Source organism: Calonectris borealis, chromosome 18 (assembly GCF_964195595.1).
Source record: "Calonectris borealis chromosome 18, bCalBor7.hap1.2, whole genome shotgun sequence".
NCBI lineage: Eukaryota > Metazoa > Chordata > Aves > Procellariiformes > Procellariidae > Calonectris > Calonectris borealis.
Window position 1 is genome coordinate 9341212 of NC_134329.1, and position 14101 is coordinate 9355312.

At 41.1% G+C, this 14101-nt stretch overlaps 1 protein-coding gene across 2 annotated transcripts in view; it reads left to right on the plus strand.

Moving 5' to 3' along the window:
- Nucleotides 1-14101, plus strand: part of DNAH10 (dynein axonemal heavy chain 10) — a 57538-nt gene that overhangs the window by 42958 nt on the left and 479 nt on the right. For both annotated transcript variants that reach the window (XM_075167819.1, XM_075167818.1), the window contains 19 exons: nucleotides 66-283; nucleotides 673-894; nucleotides 1512-1659; nucleotides 2190-2469; nucleotides 2824-3053; nucleotides 3774-4047; nucleotides 4485-4589; nucleotides 5091-5245; nucleotides 6015-6169; nucleotides 6412-6595; nucleotides 7419-7619; nucleotides 8779-8988; nucleotides 9370-9465; nucleotides 10200-10371; nucleotides 10910-11041; nucleotides 11504-11715; nucleotides 11814-11981; nucleotides 12246-12426; nucleotides 13511-13656. In XM_075167819.1, coding sequence (XP_075023920.1) covers nucleotides 66-283; nucleotides 673-894; nucleotides 1512-1659; nucleotides 2190-2469; nucleotides 2824-3053; nucleotides 3774-4047; nucleotides 4485-4589; nucleotides 5091-5245; nucleotides 6015-6169; nucleotides 6412-6595; nucleotides 7419-7619; nucleotides 8779-8988; nucleotides 9370-9465; nucleotides 10200-10371; nucleotides 10910-11041; nucleotides 11504-11715; nucleotides 11814-11981; nucleotides 12246-12426; nucleotides 13511-13656 — 3489 coding nt within the window. The remainder of the gene's footprint in view (nucleotides 1-65; nucleotides 284-672; nucleotides 895-1511; nucleotides 1660-2189; nucleotides 2470-2823; nucleotides 3054-3773; nucleotides 4048-4484; nucleotides 4590-5090; nucleotides 5246-6014; nucleotides 6170-6411; nucleotides 6596-7418; nucleotides 7620-8778; nucleotides 8989-9369; nucleotides 9466-10199; nucleotides 10372-10909; nucleotides 11042-11503; nucleotides 11716-11813; nucleotides 11982-12245; nucleotides 12427-13510; nucleotides 13657-14101) is intronic.

Here is a 14101-nt window from a genome sequence, read left to right on the forward strand (position 1 = left end):
AAGACTTCTCTCCAAAGCCCTTCTCTCCTCTGATACTCTTATGTTTCCTTTATAATGTAATGTAGGTGGCTAGGCTAGAACGGAACTATTACGCAAGTAAGCGGGAACTGGAAAAGATAAAGGCAGAGTTGGCTACCATTCAGGATGAGCTTAGAGCTTTGGGGGACAAATATCAAGAGGCAATAAAAGAAAATCAACAGTTACAAGAGGAAGCAGAGATTATGCAGAGAAGATTAGATGCTGCTGACAGGCTCATCTTTGGCTTGAGATCTGAGAACAAGAGGTAAGTCTAGATTCAAAGAGGAACATTTTTGACATCAGAGGGTCATGTGCCAGGGATAAAATCTATCGAACTGAGACATTTTTGGAAATGTCACTTCCTGTGATGTTTGTTTCTGAGAAGAGCTAATATCTGTTCTAAGCTAATATCCATTAGCTCTTGAAAAATAATAACAATTTTTAGTGCAGAAGAAAAAGGTGAACTCAGCTTAAAAGGAAGAAGGTTCAAATCAACTCGATGTCTGTAGCCATCATAATAATGAGAGAACAGCTGACTGTAAATTTGGGGGTCTGTCTCAACCTATATCTGAAGTAGCAGCAGCTGGAGATTCTGCACATAAACCCCATCTCCCTGGTAGAGACTGACCCAGGATTCCCTTGTAATTCTATCAGGTGGACAAAGGAATTGGAGGACTATGAAATACGAAAGGTGAAGTTGCTTGGAGACTGCCTACTCTGTGCTGCTTTTCTGAGCTATGAAGGAGCATTCATCTGGGAGTTTCGTAATGAAATGATCTATCAAGTGTGGCAAGAAGATATCCTCTCACGAGAGATTCCTCTCAGTCAACCATTTAGGTTAGAAAGCCTCCTGACTAATGAGGTGGAGGTCAGCAGGTATGTCCGGTCAAGAAACCCAGTGACTACTGAATGTGAAATTGTGAAGTGAGAGTCTGGATCTGAATCTGTAGCATAGAATTGGCATTGTGGGTGGAGGTACACAGCCATAATGGAGAGAGCCCATTTTACTTTCATGTCTCAAAGATGGTAAGGAGATAAATTATTCTTCTTCTGGTTAACAGAGGCTATTTGTTATAACAAACCATTGTACCTTACACTCCAGGGAATTTACTGAACACACATATAATACTTTTTTAGGAGATTTTTTAAGGAGTTACCTATAATATGTGTTCAACCCAAAGACCAGCAGGAGTCTTTTCATTGACTTCAATGAATTTGGAATTAAACCCATGCCCAGGTAGCCCATATTTCAACTACTACAGGATTACTCACCAAATGCAACAGTCAGTGTTTTGGATAGTGTAGTTACAAATGACTCGGACAATGAGTCAGCCTGAGTTTTGACACTATTCTCACAATCACATACACTATATGTTTCCTTGTGTGTCTAATAGTGTGCTCAGTGAATTGCATAATTTTATTGACAAATGAAATGTGCTGCTCGCCCTTCAAGTTTTTGTCCCAGCTTGGTCTTTGATCCGTTCCGTTCCCAGGTGGGTTTCCCAAGGATTGCCTCCAGATGAGCTCTCTATCCAGAATGGCATCCTGACAACATATGCAAGCCGCTTCCCACTCTGTATTGACCCACAACAACAGGCATTACATTGGATTAAGAAGAAAGAAGAAAAAAATAACCTGAGGGTAAAGATAAATGATCGTTTTACCTCTTCACTGGTTGTTTTAAAAGCTGCATAAATATGTCTCCTTGAATGGGGAACCAATTATGTACTGACAAATGTGTTGACTAGTGTGTCTCTAGAATAGATAGTGAATATCACTGTTCACATGACCTTCAATTCTTTGGGATGGATGGCTTGTTTGGGATCTTGGCCAGCCTTGGTACATGCAGAAATAGTGTAACCAAAAGGCTGGTGTAGCTTTTGTTTTATCTCAGCTTCAGGATGGAGTTTCCATGTAGGACAATAACACAGTCAGAGGCGCAGTTGGAATTTTGAAGAATAGTTCTCCAAATGGAAATTATTCCCAACTGATCAGAAAAAAATAAGCACCTTTACTGTTTTGTACCAGTGCAGTTTATATCATCTGTAAGAGGAAAGACAAAAAGCAACAAAGAGCAAACTTCATTAGTGCTGGCAGCTATTGTAAAATAATAATGTTCGGCAAATTGAATATCAGTTCTCTTTTCATATCTTCCCATTATTCTCTTGCAGATGGCTTCCTTTAATGACTCAGATTTCCTTAAACAACTAGAACTGGCCATAAAGCATGGAAACCCTTTCTTGTTCCATGGTGTTGATGAATACATTGATCCTGTGATAGACAATGTGTTAGAGAAGAATATCAAAGTTGCACAGGGGCGAACATTCATTGTCCTGGGTGACAAAGAGGTTGACTATGACAGTAATTTTAGATTATACTTGAACACCAAATTATCGAACCCAAAGTATTCTCCCTCTGTGTTTGGCAAAGCTATGGTTATCAATTATACAGGTAAGCAAAAGTGTATATTTAGTAACAAAGTAGTGATTATGCTGTAATGCAAGTTTAGGGCCTGGGTGTTTGTCTGAAACAGCAATGGAACTGTAAAAAATTCATAGTCTCCCTTATACTTAGCATCTGATTTAATAGAAAATTCTTCTCACTTCTCTCTTTTAATCTGAAACTGAGCTAAATATCTCTTCTTGCATCTGTCAGGTTAGGATGCTTTGGTAGAATTAAGATATAGCGTTATTAACCAAGTCACTCTGTAGTTTTATGAAATGATTGAGATGAAATAAGTTGTGTGAAAGCTCTCCTTGTGTTTAAAAAGAGACTGTGTTCTGTGTACATGCATTGTATCTGTAGTTACACTAAAGGGCCTAGAGGATCAGTTGCTCAGCGTCATTTCGGGTTTTGAAAGAAGGGAATTGGAAGAACAGAGAGAACATCTCATCCAGGAGACAAGTGACAACAAAAACTTGCTGAAAGATCTGGAAGACTCTCTCCTTCGGGAACTGACGTCTTCCACAGGAAACATGTTGGACAACTTGGACTTGGTGCAAACCCTGGAAGAGACAAAATCCAAAGCTACTGAGGTACCAGCTCTGGGCTTTTTTGGAAGGATATCTACTAATAGAACATCGCCTTTCCTTTTTCATTGTGCTTCATCTTTCACCTTTAAAGCTAGGAATTAGTTTGAAAGAAAATGGAGAGTTTTCTCATGAGTATGTTGCATCTTTCAGTATTGGGTAGTATTTTATTGCATCAGAGAACCAAATCCTATCTTCAGGAAAGTCCTTATCAGGACCAAAGTAATGGTTGTTTACAATTCTAAAGCAAAGAGCTTTAGATATATATGATATATTTCTTTCAGCTCCGAAACAACCTTTGTCTTGTATTGTATCAGATCTGAAATTAAAATTTAAAATATTTGTTACTCAGAGAGGATGTAGAATCTCCATCCTTAGAGGTTTTCAGGCTGTACTTGGGCAAAACCATAGCTGACCTGATCGAGTGGTGGTCATAGTCCAGCTTTGGGCAGGAAGTTGAACTAAAGGTCCCCAGAGGGTCTTTCCCACACTATTTCCATGATTCTGTGTAAACCTTTCCCTTTTCATAAATATACAGAATGGGAGTAATTTTATCTAACTTTTGATTTTTACAATTCATACTACTTCTTTAGCGTTACCTGCCCAGATCCCCTATACAGTCAACATAGAGAGGTAGGCACTGAATAGCTCTGCTTATTGTGGTATAATATACATACTATGGATCAGCGCAGTAATTACATGTCTATAAAATCAATGTATGGCTAGGTGATTGAAAAACTGAATCTGGCTGAGAAGACAGCGGTAGATATTGATCGTCTTCGGGATGGCTACAGACCAGCTGCCAGGAGGGGGGCCATTTTATTCTCCGTTTTGTCTGAAATGGCACTTGTCAACATCATGTATCAGTACTCACTGGTCTCCTTCTTAGAGGTTTTTGGACTCTCTCTTCGGAAATCCATGCCCAGTCCTATTCTTCCAAAGAGGTTAAAAAACATCATGGATACATTGACTTTCAACACCTATAACTATGGCTGCACAGGTTAGTGCAATTTAGTGATGGGCTGATTCTGTGCTGTGCAAATGCTTGATACAAGCCATGCCTTCAGTTGGTGACGTTAAAGAGGCATGTCACCAAACAGTGAATTCGCTGATGTTCAGTTCTCAGCATTGGTCCTGGTTTACGCTTTACTCCCTGCTATTTCTCTTTGAAGAAGCTATGCATATTACCAATGTAACTTTTAAAGAAATGCTTTTCTGAATACCCTTCTTTTACGAATGGTAAATCGCAGCTGTGGATCTCACATCCCTGGATGTAGCTTACAGATGCTGCTTTGACTTTGTAAGCCTGATCCAAATCCCCATCTTTGATCACCCTGATCTTTGTGGGGTGACCAGATGCAGGATATGGATTTAAAGATTGCTCCAGTTCCACATGTTTAGCAGCTGATTTTTGAAAATATTGTCCTTTTAACGTAGGCTTGTTTGAGAAGCACAAGTTACTATTCTCCTTTAATATGACTGTCAGGATAGAACAAGCTGACGGCAGAGTTCCACAAGAAGAACTTGAATTCTTTTTAAAAGGTAAAGTAATTATTTATATATAAATATATAGCTATATGTAGCAATAGCTAAAAGATCTTTCAAAGATAGATTTCTGACTAGAGATGCGTTTCTATAAGAGCTAGCACCTAGAGAAACCCTGAAGACAGCTGAACTATGTTGGTTTACACAAATTGTGGATTCTGCTATTTCTATTTTTTTCACTTGTTAAACGTGACGAGGCTAATCTTTCTCTGCAGATGTTGACAAATCTCACATTAGCTAACGGTTACCTGAGAAAATAATCTTTAGTTGTTTTCTGACTATGTATAAATAATTTTAGAAATGGTTGCAAAGATATAACTCCGGCTTTTGCAAGCACTTGTGAAAATGCCATCTTTTCCTCAGCAGACCAGTTTAATCTTACAGTGCTTCCAGAAACAAATTTCCAATTGGTTTCTCTGTGCAGTGGGACTGTATGTGTGGTCATGTATTGGAGAATTTATGACATGGACATTCACTCTGGTTTCTGAATGTGACTAGGCAATATTTCCCTGGAGAAGAGTGCACGAAAGAAACCGTATGCTTGGCTTCCAGATCAAGGCTGGGAAGACCTAATTCGCTTGTCTGAACTGTTTCCTGAGAAATTTGAATCTCTTCCAGATGATGTGGAAAAAAATCCAGACGTATGGAAAAATGTACGTGCTTTTCTGCAATCCTGTTCTCTCTCCTTGTTTTTCTTCTGGTATTAAATGTTCAAGTATGATGCAATGTACCATAGCACTCGGCAGGAGGCATGTCACCACTGGCTTTTTCTGTCAAGGCCTTGCTTTTCTTCTTGACCTCAGTTAGTGATTGGCTTATTTCCAGAAGAATTAGGGCTCTTATTATTTAAAAAACAAACAAACAAAAAATCTTCCCTGGTATACTGTAGATTTTTTATTTTCCAGTCAGATGCCTTAGATGAGTTATTTGCTCTGTTGAAGTCAGTGGAATTTTTGCTGTTGATTTCAACAGCCAAGATTTCACTGTTATTTCTGTACTGCTAAATTGTACTTTGATCTTCTTGTGGCAGTGAGTTCTATAGGCTAGTTACAAACACAGACTCTCCTTTGTTCTGCCTTTAGTTTCATTCCATGTCTTCTTGCTTTATAAGAAGTCTTTCTGTAAGCAATCTGTTAATACTTTTTGTTTGAGATGCTGTTTTCTGTATCTTAAGAGAATTACTTGACATAAAATGAAAGTACAAATGGGTGTCTGGACTTGAATACTTTATACTGAAAAAGTTGAATTTTTTTACATTGACTTAATCTTTTAATATTTCTTCGCAGCTGATTGACTTTCTTCTTTGTTCTCCTTGTGTCTCTTGGCCCCTCGTTAATCAAACTGCTTTTGTCTGCTTTCCTAGTAATTTCATTGATAGAGCCATTTGATCCATTTGCATCGTCTCCCATCTTTTCTTGCCAGTGGTATGATACAGATGCTCTGGAGCAGATGCCATTCCCCATGCAGTACCAGAACAATCTCACGGACTTTCAGAAGCTCCTACTTTTACGGTGTTTCCGGGTGGACCGGCTATATCGGGCAGTAACGGACTATGTTACTCTGACAATGGGTGAGAAGTAAGTCACTCTCTTCTTTCCAATCCAAATCACACTGTTCAGGTATTTCACACAGAACTGGAGTTGTAATCAACTATGTAAATGATTTTGTAATTTGCCTAAACAACAGAGCATGATTTGTCTCTGTATCATTTCCACGTGCAGTCTGCAATGAGCTTTGATGTTTGTGTAAAAGTCATCTTTTACGTAAGATGGCTGCTCTTGTGCAAATTAGCAGTTTATTGTGCTTCTTTTCCTACCAGGTATGTGCAACCCCCCGTGATCAGCTTTGAAGCTATCTTTGAGCAGAGCAGTCCTTACTCACCGGTTGTTTTTATCTTAAGTCCTGGCTCTGATCCTGTCAGTGACCTCATGAAACTGGCCGAGAGGACAGGCTTTGGAGGGGATAGACTCAAATTCCTAGCCATGGGACAAGGCCAAGAAAAGGTAACTTCGGTGGGAGGGTAGGGACGTGCTGTGAGCAGCAAGTTAGTCTGTGAATTGCAAGTCATGCTCCTAATGTTGCGGGCCTGTTCAAATTTCCTCTCCAAAGGCCTGCTCCATTTAAAATGGAGTTACTTTGTGGTTCAGACACAGCACACAATGTGCCAGCCTGGGAATAATGCTTTCCTGTAACGTGAAAGGGGGCATTTGGCTGATTGGCTGATTTTATGGTTTGGGTAAGGGTAGTTCTGAATGATATTGTCATCTGTTAAAAAATAGTTGAGCTGAAAAGGTGTTACTCTGCAGCCTTTCAAAGGTTAATCAGTGAGCCTGTGTCTCTGTGTATGGACAGGAGTTGATTGGAAGTCACTGTGTTTGTTACCAAAAAGATACCCTGCTGCTCTTTCTGTCTTTCCTGTGGCTTTCCTTAAGGCAGGGATGTCCAAAGCTCAGGAGCTGACTGAATTTGCTGTGTCAGTGGGAGAACTCCTGTTAGATTCATTTAGACCACCACTTCCTAGACTCTGATCTTCACCCCCTTCTGGGCCACGCACACTCCTGTACTGTTTTGAAATATTTCAATGCTGTGCGTGACTTAATTTCAAAAGGAATTAATGAAATAAAAAAAGCATCTCAGAGCAACTTCTTGCGGTATTGGAAAAGGTCTGTTCTCAGCAAGGAGCATTCTGGTAAGTCTACTAAAACTAACTAGAAGGCTGAGCGTGCTGGCTAGCAGGAAGAAATCCACTGCACTAACCCATCAGAGTCAGTTTGCTTACAGGATAAATGGAGGGTTACTCACAGACAGTTCTTTCCCTCTCTTAAGATTGCTTTGCAGATGCTGGAGAATGTGGTGGTTCGTGGAGAGTGGCTAATGCTGCAGAACTGTCACCTCTTGGTGAAGTGGCTTATCAATCTGGAAAAGGCCCTGGAGAAAATTACAAAGCCTCACCCAGACTTTCGTCTCTGGCTGACTACTGACCCGACCAAGGGCTTCCCAATTGGAATACTGCAGAAGTCCTTAAAGGTACCGTGCAGTGGGGAAACCCCCGTCAGGAGGGCACGTCCTGCCATTCTTACTCAGCAAAACAGACTGGCTTTGGGAGGAGCATGACCTGAATGCAGCATGTTGACTCGGGCTCTATGTACTAGCTTTTTGTCTTTATAAGCCAAATCCTTTTTTCATCATCCTGTTTATCTTATGGCGATTTTTCCTTTGGGTGAAAGCTGTTCAGCAGTTTTTTTCTGAAGCAGTTATTTCAGAGTAGAGGTTTGTGAGTAAACCTGGAGATGTGACAAATGCTCTTTAGATTCAAATACCGCCACAAGTGAGGAATATCTGGGAAGACAGAAATAGTCCTGTCAGTCCTGATGCTGAAGTGCAGAACTGAGGTCTCTCTCTAGCCTGGCAATAGTGCCAGTGGAGCAGACGTTGTAATAGGATAATGGTTTCCAGCTGCTACTTCAGGCTGCAGCATTTATCACAAGCAAGCTGAGCTGATTATTTTGAAGGCACAAGCCATGATGCTGTCCTAATGTTCTTTTCTATGGCTGCTTTACTTCTGTTGTGGTGAACCAGTCCCATAAACTTAATTATTTTATTTCACAGATTTGAAATCAGTGGCATGACGGATCCACGCAATATGTGCTCTACTGTATCAATGACAGCTCTGGAGTATTCACCTCCAGCAGTGCTCAGCAGTGAGCATGAATGTATCTCTAAAAGACTGCAAATATGCACTTTCTCGGTCTAGCCATGAGCAGCAAGAACAAAGGTTTTATAGCACTTGGAAAAAGCTGGCTCTGCCTCAGTTTGATCATCAGTAAAGCCATATTAGACTGTTAAGCCATCGTACTGTGGTGCTATGTAGGACACACCAAAATGTGTAAAGTACTGATATTTCAGTAAATTAGATCTTCAAGTATGATAAGTATTAATGTCTTTCCAATAACATGACCATTTCTAAAATAATATCAAGTTTCTCTTTACATATGTGTGTGTACCTTGATAAAAGATCCTTTTCATGTCTTTACATAAGAAAAAATTCCGTATTGATATGAATTTGGAAAGCTGTTCAAAATTTTCAAGCTTGCATAGTATAGCTTACTTAGAGAGCATGATATATTTACAGCTTATTTTCCTGAGGCTATCCAGTAATTGATGGCTTCCCTAATTATTTTGATAGGTTGTGACAGAACCTCCTAATGGTCTGAAACTGAATATGAGAGCCACCTACTTCAAAATTCCCCAAGAAGCCTTAGAGCAGTGCCCACATCCTGCCTTTAAATCCTTAGTCTACGTCTTGGCATTTTTCCATGCTGTGGTTCAGGAGAGAAGGAAGTTTGGGAAGGTTGGCTGGAATGTACCATATGATTTTAATGAATCTGATTTCCAGGTAAGAAAATAATTACAAGGGCTCTTATATTCTTGAGTTGCTCGGATTACTTTTGAAAACATATAATCTATCCAGATTTAATCCTTTCTCACAATAATATTTTGCCTCATTTTTTTCTGCTGCTATGGACTCATGTAGACTCCCGATCTTCTGTAATGTCAATTTTGGCCACTAAAAATTAATCAGATTCCCAATCTTTCATGCTTATATTGCCTCTCTCATGGGTTTCTTTTCTTAAGAGGATTTATACTTAACTTTTTAATTATTTGAGAAATAAATGATTGTTTGTTTTCAAACAAGAACTACATTAAATAAAATCTATGGATATGTATAGCCCATTTATGAATCTTCTTATCTCACATGTTCCAACAACTTTATCAGGTCTGCATGGAAATTCTTAACACATACTTGACAAAAGCTTTCCAACAAAACGATGATAAAATCCCCTGGAGCAGTCTCAAATATCTTATTGGTGAGGTGAGTGCCTACAATGTCACTAAGGAACACTTGATGGTAAAAGAATCCAGATAAATGAAGCTTCCTTTCTGCATGGTATCATCAAGTAAAGCTGGCTGAGAGTCTCTCCTGGGCAGGCTGGAAACTCCTGTGTAGCCCTGAGCAAGTCACTTAATCTCATTGTCTCAATGAAATAGGGCCATTGTGTGTAACTGCACAACAGGGGAGTTATGGTGCTTAATTAATTTTGAGTGAGAGTGCCCTTGGGATCCTCTGATGAAAGGTACTGAACAGCACAACTTTGCAGTGTTATTAGTACAGTGGAGCATTACTGATGTGAGAGCTGTACAAACAGATTTCAAAAGCTCTTGCAATGCTATATGTGATACGTGCTGTGTAGTAGCCGGCCAGTTCAGTGGAGCTGCTGTGACATGAAATCCTACAGGAACCTGTTATTTTGCAGCCCTTAATCACAGCTGAGCGTGAGCTGGTGCCTAAGGAAGGTGCAGTTGCACATAAATCACCAAGACAGGTTATCAGGAGTGTCCCACAGCAGCTATCTCCAGACTAAACTTCCTGCTTGTTGCCCCTGGAGAGGGGGCTGGAGAAGATGTACTTGGTATCCCTTAAGGGAGACGGTGTTACACTATGCCGTTACTGCAAAAGTGAAGAGTATTTTGGCCTTTTCAGTGATTTTTAACTGTATTTGCTGCTGCAGAAGCCAGTGCAGTAATACCGATGTAACTAATTTCTAGGTCATGTATGGTGGGCGCGCAATTGATAGCTTTGATCGTCGCATTCTGACCGTCTATATGGATGAGTACCTTGGTGATTTCATATTTGACACATTCCAAGTGTTTCATTTTTATAAAAACAACAAGGTTGATTATAAAATTCCACAAGGGACTGTAAAAGATGACTTTGTTGGTAAGAAATGCTTTTCCTGCCACATAAGTTTGCATTAAAAAAAAAAAAAGGCTACTTACACTATAGATTCTCTCCATATGTCCGTTGCTGGATATGAGAAGTTGAAAGAAACTTCAGGCATTGCGTGTGTATGTATTGCAACGTTGTAATCCGCTGATGATGGTGTTCTTGCTTTATATGAGCAGCCCTTCGTAATGTGAGCTTACCAGTGAGCTCCTCGTTTCTTTAAAAAAAAAAGAAAAAAATCCCTAGGTAAACAGCATGTTAATTTTTTTATTATTGAGTGATACATTTCCATGGGGTGGGTGTGTGGGTGGGGTAGGAGTGGGGTGTGTGGTGTCTGTGTGTGCGTGCACGCCTTTCATTCTTAAAAATGTTTACTCGATCCTTGAAGTGTTTCAGCACCAGCTATAGCGTTTGATTTTTTTCAAGCAGAGCAGTAACAAAAATAACTCGTGCAATTCTCTGCAGTATTCTTTTTTGCGTGGTAGCTGTGGTTTAATATCGCATCTTTAGGAAGTGTGTTTTTGTATTGCAGAGGCGATAGAATCTCTGCCACTTGCCAATACCCCAGAGGTATTTGGTCTTCATGCAAATGCGGAGATTGGGTATTATACACAAGCAGTTCGTGATATATGGTCTCATCTTCTTGAGCTGCAGCCTCAAACAGGTATGTTCTCCATTACTTTGAACTCTTTTTGTAACTAAGAAATAGCGAGGTGGCGAGCTGCTTGCCATGGGGATTGATAGCAGCCCTGCCACGGCCCGCCTCGGGGTGCTGGCACTGACGCTGCCGCCCGTCGCTCTGCCTGTGCCCTGCGCGGGGAGGTGCGTGGTCCCGGGGGCACGGCGGGATTGGTCATGGCCCTGGGGAGCAGAGGCAGCGCAACAGCGGGGACTGGGAGGTGAGCGAAGCCGAACCGCTCAGCCCTGCCAGCAAGGCCGTAGTTCAGCACGCGCCCAGAGGCACGGTGAGGCAGGCAGGGAGTCCTCTGGTGCAAGTGCCAGTGCTGCAGAGGGTGGGGACTTTGAGAGCTGACTCGCCTTTTGGCATCAAAGTTTTCTTAGAGAATTAATAATAGAAGGGGTAACCTCTGCAGATTTAGTCTCACTAAGCCATTTTTTGTTTCAGGTGAAACTGGTACAGGAATTAGTCGAGATGAATATATTGCAAATGTTGCTAAGGATATAGAAAACAAAATACCGCAAGTATTTGATCTTGACCAGATACGGAAAGGTTTTGGACCAGAGATATCCCCTACGACTGTGGTGCTGTTGCAGGAACTGGAACGTTTTAATAAGCTGATTATTCGAATGGCAAAGTCGTTGGCTGAACTGCAACGTGTAAGTAAGAACACCGCTGCTGCTGCTCACGGCAACTAGAGGAAATCAGTCAGGCTTTACCTGCCCCGGGCTGCCACGCACTCTCTCTGTCTTCCCAGGCCTTGGCTGGGGAAGTTGGCATGAGCAGTGAACTGGATGATGTGGCTCGGGCTCTCTTTAATGGACAGATTCCTGGAATCTGGCGGCGGCTAGCCCCTGATACACTCAAAACGCTTGGAAATTGGATTATTTTCTTTAGAGCTCGGTACAACCAGTACACCAGCTGGGTGAGTGCCTCCAGAAAGCTTTTTGTTTTGGTAATCTGCATGCTATGCTATGCAAATTGGTGCAGAAGTCAGTGAACACACACTGCTTTAGACAAGTTACTTGAACTAATGCCAATCACTACCTGGAACGATAACGAATCATTGCACGGCTATGGATGCAAGACGGACTAGCCTCTGGCTAGTCTTTAAGAGCATTGGCCTCTGGGCTGAGTACCAGGTGTGGTGGGAGAACCAGGTGCTGCAGCTTGTCTTCTGTGACTGCAGGTTAACGAGCGTGAACCAAAGGTGATGTGGCTCTCGGGCCTGCACATCCCAGAATCTTACCTGACAGCTCTTGTTCAAGCCACCTGCAGGAAAAACAAGTGGCCCCTGGATCACTCCACCCTCTACACAGAGGTAACCACGTACAGGACTGCAGAAGACATCACTGAAGGGTCTACTCAAGGTAGGTGTTTTTATGATTATTTGGCAAAAATAATAAAGCAGTTAATTGGTGAGAGAGAGAGGAAAATTGCCTGGCACACTAAGTAAATTACTTAGATTATACCTCTGCAGGCATACCCGGGGTTGTGCATTTCACATGTCCATGTGATTTCAAGCTGGGAAGTAGCTGGGTTCTGGTTTCTGCTTTCCTGCTGAGCCCCGCAGAGTAGGATCTTCTTTCTTCAGCTCTTTTTGCCCACATGCGTGTGTTTGAACTTGCACCTCTCCCTTGCGCGCGCGCTCGCTCTCTCCTTTTTTCTTAATGGCTAGAACATTACCAGTCCTAGCAGGTTTATAAAGACCTATTTACACCACAAATAATATATTGAAAGATATTTAAACAAAAAGTAAACACAATGATGTATGATTTATTGTGTAAATGTATCTTTATGAAACTTCTATGACTAGCAATGCTCTAATTACTAAATATAACAAACTCTGGGTAAAGGGGACAGCTAAGCAATGCTTCTGAGTACTAGACCTGATTGGGAACAGAGGAGGAAAAAGAAAAATCCGATTGTTTTTGCTAAATCTAAATTTCAGTTAAAAATAAAAGTCACCTCAAGGGCTTACTTAGACTATTCTTTATTTACTACCATTTCATCAAAATGCTGGGTGTTTTCAACAACGACCAGAACAACCCTTCACCTTTTGTCAGAATGATCTAACGAGCAGTCCCACAAGAGTTAAAAAGCTCTCTTACAACTTGGCTGTTACTTGGGCAAGTAATTGGAGGGTGGCACCCACTGTGGGGAGGAAAACTGCAAGCAAACCAGTATTTATTCCCAATAATGTTTATCATATGTAGTGCAACTGAGACAATTTTAATTTGAAAAAAAAAAATTTAAACACAGCAGGTCACAGTTGTATTCTAAAAACAAACACCGCAGATAAATATACCTCTGTGTAGCTGCAGTTTGAAATGATGAAGTGAGTTTTGTCATGACTGTAGGTGCCAAGGACAGCTACTGCAGCAACAGTTGTCTTAAACTGATTTTTTTTAGTAGCTCAGTTTACACGAGATGTTGCATTTTCTGCCTGTACAGGCTGCCTTGTTTCTGGTCTGTTTCTGGAGGGAGCAGACTGGGACATCGAGCACAGCTGCCTTACCAGAAGCAAGCCCGGCGTCCTGGTGGTGGAGTTACCCATTCTGAAGATAATCCCCATTGAAGCGCACAAGCTCAAACTCCAGGTACTGCTCCTTTGGGGACACAATGGTCAATTAGCTTATTACTTTCCTCTGTTTTCACATCTCAGTAGCTGGCAGTCCTTCCCCTCTACAACCAGCAGTATTTTATCATTCCCATTTTGTCATTTTATCACTAGTATATAAAGTAAGCAGTTTAACACTTCTCCTTACATTAACCATCACTGAAGTTTTTCTGTTCTAGGGGTGACACTCATGAGGGTTAAGATATTTGCTGCCTCTTTTCCATTCAGGCTGTGTGGAACCATCTTGGGACACTCTTATAATCCCACCGCTCCTTTCATTATTTCCCATTACCAGTTAATGAGTAAGGGATGTTTACATTTTCTGGGTACCTGTTATTTAAGACCTGTAACAAAAAAATTGAATTTCTGAAGACAATCTCTCCTAGCGGCCCTCCTTGTTTCCAGTTTCACGTAGTACTTCCAGC